The sequence below is a fragment of the Oreochromis niloticus genome, linkage group LG12 (genome assembly GCF_001858045.2).
Source record: "Oreochromis niloticus isolate F11D_XX linkage group LG12, O_niloticus_UMD_NMBU, whole genome shotgun sequence".
Lineage (NCBI taxonomy): Eukaryota > Metazoa > Chordata > Actinopteri > Cichliformes > Cichlidae > Oreochromis > Oreochromis niloticus.
In genome coordinates this window covers 32966117-32978628 of record NC_031977.2, presented here as the reverse complement: position 1 = coordinate 32978628, position 12512 = coordinate 32966117, and the positions used below count along the sequence as shown (strand labels likewise).

At 41.0% G+C, this 12512-nt stretch overlaps 1 protein-coding gene across 2 annotated transcripts in view; it reads right to left on the bottom strand.

Moving 5' to 3' along the window:
• LOC100691531 (spermatid perinuclear RNA-binding protein) overlaps positions 1-12512 on the bottom strand; it is a 101839-nt gene that overhangs the window by 24401 nt on the left and 64926 nt on the right. For both annotated transcript variants that reach the window (XM_025896991.1, XM_005451485.4), the window contains exons 6-8: positions 9200-9321; positions 4110-4205; positions 3798-3909 (exon numbers count right to left, since the gene is read on the bottom strand). In XM_025896991.1, coding sequence (XP_025752776.1) covers positions 3798-3909; positions 4110-4205; positions 9200-9321 — 330 coding nt within the window. The remainder of the gene's footprint in view (positions 1-3797; positions 3910-4109; positions 4206-9199; positions 9322-12512) is intronic.

Below are 12512 nucleotides of genomic sequence, written 5' to 3'. Positions count from 1 at the left end.
CAAACAAGCTCACCTTACTTTAATGTGCACAGACTGAATAATAACTCATCGGTGACCGAGTGCATTCATGAAACAAACTGCCCTCAATGCTGAAGGAACTTCAGAGCCAAAATTTAAAAATCCAGTCACATCATCACAAGGACGAACTCGCTCGAGCTGAAGTTTTCCCAGATGAAGCATTCAAACACGGCAGCAAACAGCGGTGGAAAAAATAAACGTGAGAACATATTTCTGTTTGTTGGAGGTAAATAGGAAACATTTCTTCATGTGGACTGCACGAAAATGAAAACAGAGTCTCCGGGGATAAATGTTCCCATGATTCAGGAAAATACTCCATCACCAATTTTAACTGAATGAAATCATGCTGCTATGAACCCGCTGGGACTCTGTGCCCCAGTTTGGAAACCGTGAACGCATCATAGTGCACTCCACAGCCTGCCATGAATCTTAGGACCATATATGTAAAGATATTACATTGCAGAAAAACCACCTATTGAGGTCTTGCAGACACGTCACAGTTTACCACGTGACATTAATTTGTCGGTCATTTTGGACACGTCAAGTGAGTGAAAAACCTGCTAAACATTATGCAGATGAGAAACTATGGCAACCACGAGTAAACAAACAAGTGTTTCTCTCAGAGGAAGTAAAACACTTTCGTGGCAAGCATCTTGCTCGTTATGTGGAGAAATTGGGCAAAGGAGGAGCTGAGGATGGATGTTTATTTACTCCCTCTGAGTGTGTTTACTCATGTTGTGAAGTGCAACCCTGGCCCTCTTCCCAACTTCACGCCTCACGATTTTCATCATTTTGTTATCAACAACCCCTCAAATTATACTGGATGAGATCTGAAGCCCTATAAAAGTTTGGAGGCTTATCAGTGTTTTGTGTCAAGATGAGTAAGAAGCCTCAGTCACGGGACTCTGCCTGGAACTGCAGTCACAGGATCAAGTGGTCACTGCTCAGGTATCCAACTGATGTTTATGAAATTTCTGATATTGACATAGCTCTGCGTATTATCCCCAACATTCTCAACAAGTCAGTGTAGATCACTTGTGATTGATGAGAGTGATACTGAGGTGAACTGCTGAGAATATCCATAATTTTCCATCAGTTAGCTTCTGTTCACTGCTCTTCCCCGCTGTTACTGAACCCGTTTTTGGAATGGATCTGACGTGGGTAGACGTGAACTTAGCATGTGCTGTGAGAATCTAATCAAACTGTTTATCACAGGAAAAGAGTTTTAGGACGTTAGAGTCTAAAATTAGCTTGCATAAACATAGCTTATAATGTGTTGTCTCCTGTCCGGAGACAGGAGGGTCACATCTGCTGACGATGATCAACTTCAGAACCCGACTTCAGTTTAGGACTGAGGCTGGTAGATGGATGGCAAAAACAACTTATAACTGATACTATGACTGATACCGCTGTATCAGAGTTTTTTATCCCCCATATTCTTTTACCCAAATCAGCAGGAAAGCGATAAAAAAAGGTTTTTTTCTTTCTTTTCTTGATGAATGCAACAGTGCAGCAGAATATAGGCCAAAAAATGGCAGCAATAACTTCTATGTAAACAAGGTACGCATTATTGGATATCACTAACAGGTATCACATCCAGTATGGCAAACACCTCTTGAAGTGATGTGCCATGATGTCACATGCAAAACTCAAAGTCCTAAAACCGTCTGAGGAGTTTTGATGCTGTGTTCATTTTTATAGTTTTTTGTCCTTATCCTTTCCTGATGTCTTCTGCTTTTCTTTCTCTATGTCTCTGTTTCCTGTCTTATTTGGCTGTTTTGTGTTGCTGGTTTTCCTGCCCATCCCTGCGGTAGTTGGCCATTGTATCTACCTGTTATGCTTATCCACTTTCAGTGTCCTCTTTGGGTTTCTTCTTGACTTTTTTTGGGACCTTTTACCCAAGTATTGCTTTATTGTATCTTGCTGCTAACCCTTTCCATCACTGGGCCTCACTCACAAACAAATGCACAATGTGAATACAAATCTGTGTCTCTTCAGTTAAACACAGAGAAAACAAAGGCAATTATTTCTGATTTTAGTGGAAAGGAAGACACATTAATGGTGACTGGATTGAGGTTGTAAATGAAAATAAATGCTTGGGGACAGCAATCGATGAAAAACTGTGTCATTCAAACAAGTGTCATTTACAAAGACGCACTGCAGCGATTGTCTTCCATGCGGAAGCTGCGACTCTTAGGAGGCAGCCACGCACACTTGATCTTTTATATTGTTGTTTTGGAGAGAGTATTCAAACTTTCCACTTTATTGCCTCATATCTTTCTTTCCCTGAAGTTAACAAGAACAAATTCAATAAGATTGTAAATATGTCTGGTGAGATTGCAAGTCAACATGTATTATGACACATCTTTTGAGTTGAGTGATGGAAAAAGGGTGAGTGATCCTCAGTGATGTGCCACGCACTCTCGATGAAAACGTGTCTTCTACACCTCACAGTACTGTAAAAATCCAGGGCACAGGAGCGGTTTCACTTGGCCTATATGATGCATTAATTCTTGGTGAACATCAAATGTTACCTGAAATGGCTTCAGCTTAATTGTTCTTCTTTTTTTAATTAAACATCCTCTAATAGGACCTTTTTACTGCTAGGTTTACATAAAAATGGCTCCAGAAATGATCGAAACCATCAGATCAGTTTAATAAAAAAACATTTATGACCTTACTGGATACCACTCTCATGTCTCAGGTAAAATCTTACTTGTGTTTTTTTCTTTTAAATGATTACAGTGAGTTTCTCTTGTTCTTCCTTTGTTTTTGTCCAAAATCGGACATTTTTCTGTTCAGCTGACTTTTTTTTCCTGTCAAAAATGTTCTGTATCCGATTTTTCTCTCGCTGTCTCCTTGAATGCCATTTTTTCAGTTTCTTCAGCTGGAATTTCTCCTGCACTTTTTAAAGAGCCTTCTCTTATTTTTTGCACAGGGCAAAAACATTTTTATGCACTTATTATTAAATTACTCTCCCATCATTTACCTTTTGCCCTCTCTCTCTGCTCCCTCCTCTTTCCTCCCACCATGGGGCACAGCGGGTGACTAATGACTAACCCCTAACCCTGAGCCTGGTTCTGCCGGAGGTTTCTTCCTGTTAAAAGGGAGTTTTTCCTTCCCACTGTCGCCACGTGCTTAGGGCATCATGTCATCATTGGGGTTTCTTTCTAATATTGTAGGGTCTTAGCATTACAATATAAAGTGCATCGAGGGGACAGTTGTTATGAATCGTCGCTATACAAATAAAATCGAATGCAGCAGAATTGTTTGTAAGATTTTATTTTTCTTTCAGCTTTCTTTGGTTTGTTGGTCTTTGCTGTCATGTCCTGCAAGTAGATCCTCATTTTGACCAAATGTAATGTTACTCTGAATGAAAAGCAGTTTCTGTACATGTTGGCTGCTTTACCTTTTTTTTTTTTTTTTTTAAGGCTCCGGACTGATTTCTATTCTGACAGTTTACAGTTTACACCTGTTATCAGGTGTGTAAGCACTGCTGAGTAACAGTGCATGCTCAGGTTTAAATGAATGAACTAAATATAAGCAAAACTGGGATTATATTTTATCCTAAGTCTATATATTACAGATATTTGCCGCAGTTCTTCAACTCATAGTGCATATCTCTCAGTGAATTCTGTATTTGTTGAGCTGCCTCTAAATTTCTCTCAGGTATTCATCAGATTTTATATGACTTCATGAATATTAAGATATTCCTGGATGAGCTGTGGCTTCTGAAGTGCAGCAGAGAGAAAAGAGTGAAAGTGTAAATGATTGCTGACCTGGGAGGAGAATCCCTGAGGCGATGCACTCGATGACGCGGCGCAGGGCTTCACCTGGACCCAGCGGCCGGTTACAGGTGGCTATGGCCTTTTCACAGATCAGCTCCAAAGGCTGCAGAGGACGAACAAACACAAAATACTCAGCGAAGGATGAACTAAATCAGTCACAGTCCTGATTCTGTTACTGGGGCAGTTTATTACACGTCACACATACCAATTACTTTTAAAGGACAAACTTAAAATAAAGCTTGCAGTTTGCATCTTCCATGTATCTACGCCAAACATTATTCTGATTCTGGAGCCGTCACCTACCCAGCCCTTGAGAGGCTGCCACACAGGCAGCCGGTTGCACATGTCTCTGAGGATCCTCAAAACGATGACGCAGGACTTGAGGTCTGTGACTCTGGCCTAGGGAGGGAAAAACGGGCAAAAGTCACCAACAGCACGAGAAGCATTTTAAAGAGGCAAGCGCGTGCAGGCTTAGCAGCGCCTGCTCTAAAAAGTGAAACTTTTAGACTCTGAAAGATGAAAATTGTGCAGCGTTATGAGAGGCATTTTCATGAGTTCTGAAATTTCAATATGCTGCTAATACCTCTCTAAGAGACTGAGTGCGAGATTTAACGTGACAATGTGAAAATATCAGACGTATTACATTCAGGGGAGCTCAGCTGTGGAATAAATACTGCAGCAGCTGCCTCTGTCACAACCTCTAAATTCAGGCTTAGAGTACATCGGCTGAATCTGAATTTTTCTATCCTGTTGCCTCATTCCTGCTGACTTTAAGCTTTAAGTTAACTGTGGTTTATTGTGTTTTTCCTTAATTAATGACTGCAATTTCCCATGCTGACTTTGTCTTGAGGGAGAGTTTGGGTTGAGAGCACAGCTCTTTATGACTCTGCACACTCCCAAAAATCAAACACCTCATCTGATTAAAATTTGGGCAGCTCCCACCTCAAGACTGCATTCCTCTCATGCACTGCTGGACCACTCCCAGCATGGCTGCCATGTTTAGGTTTCTCCCTGGTAGTCCAGTTCTGACTACTTGCACTTGGAACAGAAGCAAGACAAACTTAATCTGGTCACAATAAATTAAATTAAATTTTATTTTGTTTATATAGCACCAAATCACAACAACAGTTGCCTCAAGGCGCTTTAAATAATATAAAAGCTTGTCTTACTGGTGTGACAAATTGTATATATATTATATAAATATGTACTTTTTAAATCTTTTTCCTTAATCGTTCAATTGTATGACAAAAACGGATGCATTAGGTGCTTCTTTAGAGAGCCATATACAACCTACAAGCTCTGCAATCTCTCTATTCTGTCTATTTATGTAACACTGTATGTACCACAGCTAACTGCTGGGCTCTGTGGCACAGACACAAAGGAAAGTGGAACAAGAGAAAAGAGAAAAGGCACAAAAGAAGCAAAAGAAAAATGAACTCTACCAAAATCTTAAAAAAAAAAAAAAAATCCTGACCAGACCAATGAATGAGACATTTCTCCAAAGAAATAAATGAACAGCCAACACTGAGATAACACAAGTGAAACCGAAATGTAGTTTTCAAAATGTGATTAACTAGAATGCCTGCATAAATATTCATATCGAGAATAATTTCATTTTGGTGGATAGCTGGTTTGTTGCAAGTCTGTATGTGGTTCATTTTCCTTATAATCATCATTCTTAGATGATTAAATTGATAAAATTTGAATTACAGGGAAACCAGAGAGATGAAAAAATAAAAAATGGCACATCGATTTCTTTTTACTTTTCCCTCTACTGAGGCAGACATCTCAGCATCGTTTGCCACCCAGAGCTGCTAAATCAGTCTGGATTTAATGAAGTCTGGTAGAGAGGTGGGAATGTGGACAAAGGAAGATGCTGATGTATTATGGAGTGGATGGAACAGTGCATTTAGACCAAAGCGTTGCTCCGGCCTGCTGTTTTTGGACCCCTTAGGAACCCAGAAATTACTCTCCTCCTACACACAGAGTGGAGCAGTCACTAGGGGGAACACCAGTAACGAGAGAAGGACCAAATTGTAGCCAAAGTATGATGAGAACCGCTCCATCGAACGAACTGAAACTTTGTGCTCTGTACATAACGTCTAAACTCAGGACAGATGTTTCACTCAACACCTATACATTTAATAAAATAGCAAACCTGTTGCTAAATCCCTTCAAGTTTAAAAGAAGCCACTTGAAGAATATAAAGAGAAAAGTAACTGTACTACCCAAAGAAGATGGTGGTTGAGGCTATTACATCTAGACTTTAATAGAAAGCAAATTAAGCCGGAGATTACTGACACTTTAATTTGCACAGGATGGCTTTTCATAATAATCAAGACGGTAATTTCATTCAGGTGGGCTCACTGAAACGACGCAGACAGGGCGGATGAGACAGACGTCGCTATTTGTATCTACAGTTATTACAAATCAGTGGAGATCCTCAGGTCATGTCAGCCCTGTCTGAATATGATGAAACAGAATCCGGCTTGTGCTGCTACACCTTCAGGCCACAGTGCAGCCCTTCACTCTGATAGTACTTGGCATTTAGCTCTCCTTCCCCGAGGGGAAACTACTGGCCGGTTCACCTGACCTTGACTCTCATCTCTGCCTCTCAAGTGGAGGAAAAGCTCAGTTCATTCAGGACAGCAGAGCTGAAGCTCAGCTGAAACTTGATTTGCTGAAGAACCTCTTCATGACCCCGTATCTGTCGGAGCTATAGCTCAGGCTCCTCAGCTCCTCACGCTGATAAAAACTTCACTACTTCTACCGTTTCTTCTATTCCCAAGCTGCCTGTTCTTTTTCTAACAAACTCTACAAGCTCATCCTGGAAACATCTATATTCCACTCTGTTACTCCACAGCTGGACTCACTGGTCAGGTTTCTCACAAAAGAAAGTGCAAAGGAATATGCATCGTTATCCAGTGCAGTTTTCTGACATCTGAAGATGAGCGTATTGACTAATCTGCCATTAAATTCGGCAAAGAAGTCAATTCAGCAAACATAAGATTTATTAGTATAATGCACAAAGTGCAAAACTGTGTTGAAGGAACTGTTCTGTAGGTTATCTACTAAAAAATTGCAATAGGTTAATTCAAATAAGGACAAAAGCAATCCAACAAAAATAGAGAAAACTGGAAGGTCAAAAACAAGCAGACCCATTGAGGGAGCAAGAAATCTTAAATATTATATCCATTTCTCTCTAGAATTTTTCAACACCTCGCTCACCTAGCTCCACCTGTGAGCATCAGTTACGTTCAGTGACACCTGAAAGACACATTGTAAGATTCATACATTATTCTAACAGATCTGATTTAATCCGATTAAATGGCAGCTCGTTGGTAGACATACCACTAGCTTTTATAATGGAACCAATACAAGAGAGAAGGAAAACTGTATGAATTGATTTGCAATATTGCAGATCTCAACAGTGCATGCTCTTCTGCTCAAAGTAACTGACTCCACATTGCTCCATTGTGTTGTATTAAAATAACAGTTTTATCAAAGACCAGGAACAACCGAGGCTATGCTCCAAATATTCAGGGTTAAGAGCTAGTGGAAAAAAACCAAAGCCCCCACAGTTTGAAGCAATCCACCCACATCAATTACATGCTCCTTTGGATAACTACCCGGCACACCTCACAGCAACTACTGCAGCTAAATAAAGCGCACAATAACATTTTTTCCAACTTTAAGTAATGGTGCACTTTGGAGTAAACTGACTGCTACAAACATGAGGCATTTAAATACTCTCCTCCCCACATTTTTGCAAATTTTGCATTTAGGCGAATTCAAAAATAACTGCCAATGCTTTCAGTCATTAAATGTTGACGCATGTCTTTAATAGATCAGGAAAGCAGCTTTGGAAAAGGAGTGAAGAACAGAAGACATGATGAATGATGCCTATATCTGCTGTTTAAATGATTAAAAAAGGAGCTTCATTTCAACCTCTCATTAATGTGTTCATTGTGGCTTGATGAGTTTCAAAGAAATCAGATGCACAAGCTTCGCTGAGTCATCCCAGAGCTCACATACTTTACACCCCTCTCCAGGAGCAGGTTCTACAAACTGTTCAACAGTTTCTTCCCACAAGCTGACGGCTCCTGAGCACCCCGCTGCCCCCCAACCACCCATTTAGACCTACTGTGCACATTAGTCCATTTGCACAAGCCCACCACCATACTGTCTTAAAATTGCATTATCACTATGTAAGAGAAATGAAACAAATATACTTTACTGCTGCTGTGAACAATTTACAATTCCCAGCTCATATTCACTCTTCTTCTTATGTCCTTTATACAAGTGCTTGCATTGTGGTCCAGGAGTAAGTAACAAAGTGAATAACTTTTCTGAAAGTGTTATTTTCATGTAAATTACTTCAGGTTTTCAGGACCACATTGAAGACAGTTGAAGAAAAACACAGAGTGTATTTGGTAGCAGTGGCTCCTAAAACAGACATCCATGCCAACACAGGTTCACACGATGAGACGCTCCTGAAATTGGTGTTGGTTATGACATCTGTCCCTTTATACTCAGCGATGATGTGTTTCCTCCTTCCGATATGTTTTTTGTTTGTATTCAAAATAACGCATGTTCATCCCAAAATATCTTATACTGCAGTTTTGTTAGACCACTTGTTTGTCCCACTGCTATATAAAACTTCATGGCAGAAAAATAACAGCTGTGTTTTGGCTGAGTAATAACGTCCACGGCGGGCGGTTGGACGGGTAATTGCAGGTGTATCAGACAGCCTGGTTCTTGTCCCATTTGGTCTGCTGTTTTTCTGCCTTCTGACTTACTACTGGGTCATGGTTAGGAATAGAACACACTTTGGGTTGAAATCTGCCTCCTGCACAGCAGTAACCTTGCTAGTCTACAAATGACTAGTTACCTTGAAGTGCTAGGGCACAGATGTGGGGAAAAAAAAAAAACCTTCAATGAGCCATGCTAGTGGTTTTGAACTGCATAAACGAACAGGACTGTGAACAGACTCCCCCTGAAATTAGCCCTAAAAAGGTCAGGAGAAGTTCCTGTGTTAGGTGGAAAACTGCTTCATCTTATACAAGTTGAGAGAACCAAGAACTCTGAACATAAGGAGCAGGTTGTGGTGTTGTTGCTGCAGCAGTGTTGGTATGAGAGCATCAGTTGAGCAGTAAAAAGCTTCATAATGTCAATGCCGTAACACCTGCGTGCTAATGATAGACTTCATTACTTTGTGTCATTTATTATGGTGATAAAAAGAAAATCTAGGTGCCATTACGTTTCCTTCGAAACCAAGTTGCTGTCACACATTAAAGCCAAGCAAATGTAATTTTAGGCACACGGCTGAATGCTCAGGTTGTCAGAATATAAAGACAGTGTAGAGAAATCTGTCACAGCCCAGCTGTGCTCACCTGGAACCATTTGGCATGTCGGAGTGAAGCCAGTGCCGCCTGGCACTTCTGCCTGACCAGGACGTCCTCCTCTTCCTCCTCCTCCTCCTGTCTCCGTTTGTCAGCGTCCTGCTCGCCCTCCTCTGGAGAGAGGGACAGGATGAGACAGGACAGACTGAGCGTGAGCACGCTGACCTCTCACACTCACACACAGACACACAGGCAGCAGGGTCGGACAGCTAATTATTAGGCAAACCCACTGATCTGACCGAATGAGCTAAGAGGAGGGGAAATTTGAGAAATTGTGTGATTTTTCTGGGAGGGGGAGGATTCTCATGCACAAGGCAGGATCTTTCATGACACTGACAGGAGGAACCGGAGTAGACGTGAGCGCATGCGTCTTGTTGCCCGGCAGAAGTCTCACTCTAGATGCAGATCAGTGGCTGAAGGCGATGGAACACGCCTGATTAGTGTGTTATCAATTACAGCGCAGGACGAAAATGAGAGCATGGCAATGACTCAGGACCAAAAGCCAGATTAGAGATTAAAAATAACACTTTAGAACAAGGACACATTGGATGGATCGAGAAAAACTGGCTCAAGGGGGTCTGAGTTTGGGTGAAAGGCAGGGTTGATGCAAAGAGACATTAGCTATTCCACTTGAAGAGGGGGAAAAAAGTCATCCTGCTCAAAAGGATCTGCAGTTTTCTGGGGCGCCATGCTAGTATTTTCACTCTTGCGGGGTCGGTCAGATGTTTATGTTTGACTGAAACAGTCTCTCCACACCGGGTTCCTGTGGGGAGCACTCCTGCCATGACTGGAGGCCAAGCCATGGGAGAACGACAGCAGAAGAAGAGTGACAGCAGATGACAACATAAACATCTGAGAGTGAGAACGCCACCCTGGAAAGAAAGTGAAGGCTGTTTGTTCTCAGGAGCAGCTAAGGGGTGCCCACTGTGGGACAGTCAAGCAGACGAACAAAAGGGGGAACAGACCGCAGACCACACTGCAGAGCTCGGTGAAGGCCCGCAGCTTATCTCGTATCAAATAAATCTAAGATAATGAGTTACCTGCAAGCTGAGACGTTGCAAATATCAGATATTGATTGACGTACCATCTCACTCGAATCAGTGTCATTATGGTTCAAAGCACTCTTCCAATGAGCAACAGCCAGCAGAGATTAAATTGGGACTAAAGCTGACAGGAGTGCTGACGCAGAGCATTAAAAGGCTCTTGCTCATAGAGAGGAAACAGCAGTGTAGCCTCTAAATCCACAAGTATTCAAATTCCAATTTATCCATGTGGCACCGCAGCAGTAAAGCGAGCCGAGGAGCGATGCACGTGGTCTGGCAGTCTGTTGCTGTAGAGACCGTAGTGAAAGCTGAACAGGATGGAAGAGGTGGAAGACAAACGAAGGAGCTGATGAGAGACGGGGGATTTCTCCCATGTCACTCCTCCTCCAAGACCAAGACTGAGTGAGGACCTTCATGTTCTGCCCCCGGGACTTCTGGCTACTATTTACCACTTTGGCAGCAAGTGTGCAGCTAATGGCGTGATTTGTTTTAATCGTGCATGTGTGGGCGCACTCTTTACGTTTTGCTAGCTTGATGCATCTGGAGACCTCGGAAACAAATGAAAATGTGAAGTGAAGTGAACCCCGACAAAAAGCCATTAAGAGGCTCTTAGTTTGTGGCAATAAACTAAAGACGGAGTACAAAGTAGACAATTGGATACCAGGGTCATGCCAACGATGTTTCATATAGATAAACAGACAACAAAACAGAGCATGATGGGATACAAACACTTTACACAGTACACAACAGTCTGAGTGAAATCTATGGAGTCTCAAGTGTGCCATGCTAATCACAGGTGCTTATTTTTTTCAGTAATTAATTATTTAACTTAATGTAAAATCTTAAAAGTATTACAAACACGTCAGACCTTTACTACATTCCCCTGCTCTTAAATGTGCCAGGCTAATGATCGTTGTTCTTTGTAAGTTGGAATCAATTATTCAGTTTTATGTTAAGTCTAAAACTAAATCATTAGGGACCTACCTAACCTTTACTGCATGACATCTTCTGCACTACTTCACTATACTGAAATCTGTGGAGTCTTTGGAGCCAATTAAATCCTTAGATTTTGAAATACACTTCATTATCATTACTATTCTAATTATTCTGGCAGCAGAGTAGTTCAGTAGTTAGCAATGTGACCTCACAGCAAGCACGTACTGGGCTCAGATCCACTGGCTGGATTTCGCATGTTCTTCGAGTATCAGTGTGGGTTCCTTCGGCTTCTTCTCACAGTCAAAAAGCAGGAATGTTAGGTTAACTGGTGATTCTCAGTTGTTATTAGGAACCCTAATAATAAATACAACCCCCCCCCACCCCTAAAAAACTATAATGACATTTTTCTCAACTCAAGGCTCCATTCAACCATTTTGAGTTTTTACGTTTTGCTGTTTTAAAAGGTGCTTTTAACTTGTTCTGCTTGGTATGACACTGTGAAAAAACAAAAAACAATCAGATTTATTAAGACGGCTTGTTTGTTTTGCTGTTTTGAAGTTATAAATCTCAAAATTCAAAATTGCAGATTGTTTTTTTAAATTTACATTTTCAGAGCCAGAGAAGATTTTTCTTTATATTTTTTGTCTAACAACACAAAACCAAAAACGTTTGGACAACTAGCAATTATCTGATCCGAGAAGCTGAAAAAAGTGAGTGTTTGTATTTTCAAAATCTCTGACTGATATAAAATTGCCAGAGATCAATTTTGTGTTGTTTAATCAACCGAACAGTTCCTTCTTATCTGACACATGTCGCTCTGTCTCTGCTCTTTGCTTTGTCTGTAAGTCAGTTTGACACAAACTGCAGGGATTAAAGCGTCATTCATCATCAACACTGAACTTCTTTTTAACCCTGTGTACTGAATATAAACATAAACCAATGGAAAATGTTGGTAATTAATGTTAAATTTTAAAAATTAAGACCTACAGCTAGAGACATTAGCTTGTCTCATGGTTTGGCATTTGTTTTAAATATTCGGATTAGCTTTCATTTAAAGATGACTGTCTGTAATTGAATTCACAGGCCTGCCGAGCGCCACCTACAAATTAAATTAGATCTAAATGGCAGCAACAACCAGATTTAGATGGACCAGCTGGCCAGTCATTAAAAAGTGAATTATTCTGGCAACAAACTCAAAACTCCACTACAGCAGAGGGCTAAAAACACATGAGGATTTAATCATGAATGAAAAATAAAGAGTATGTGTGTGAAACAGTGAGCGGTGAAAATCGTTTCCCAGAGGCAGGCCACGAAGGAACCATCAG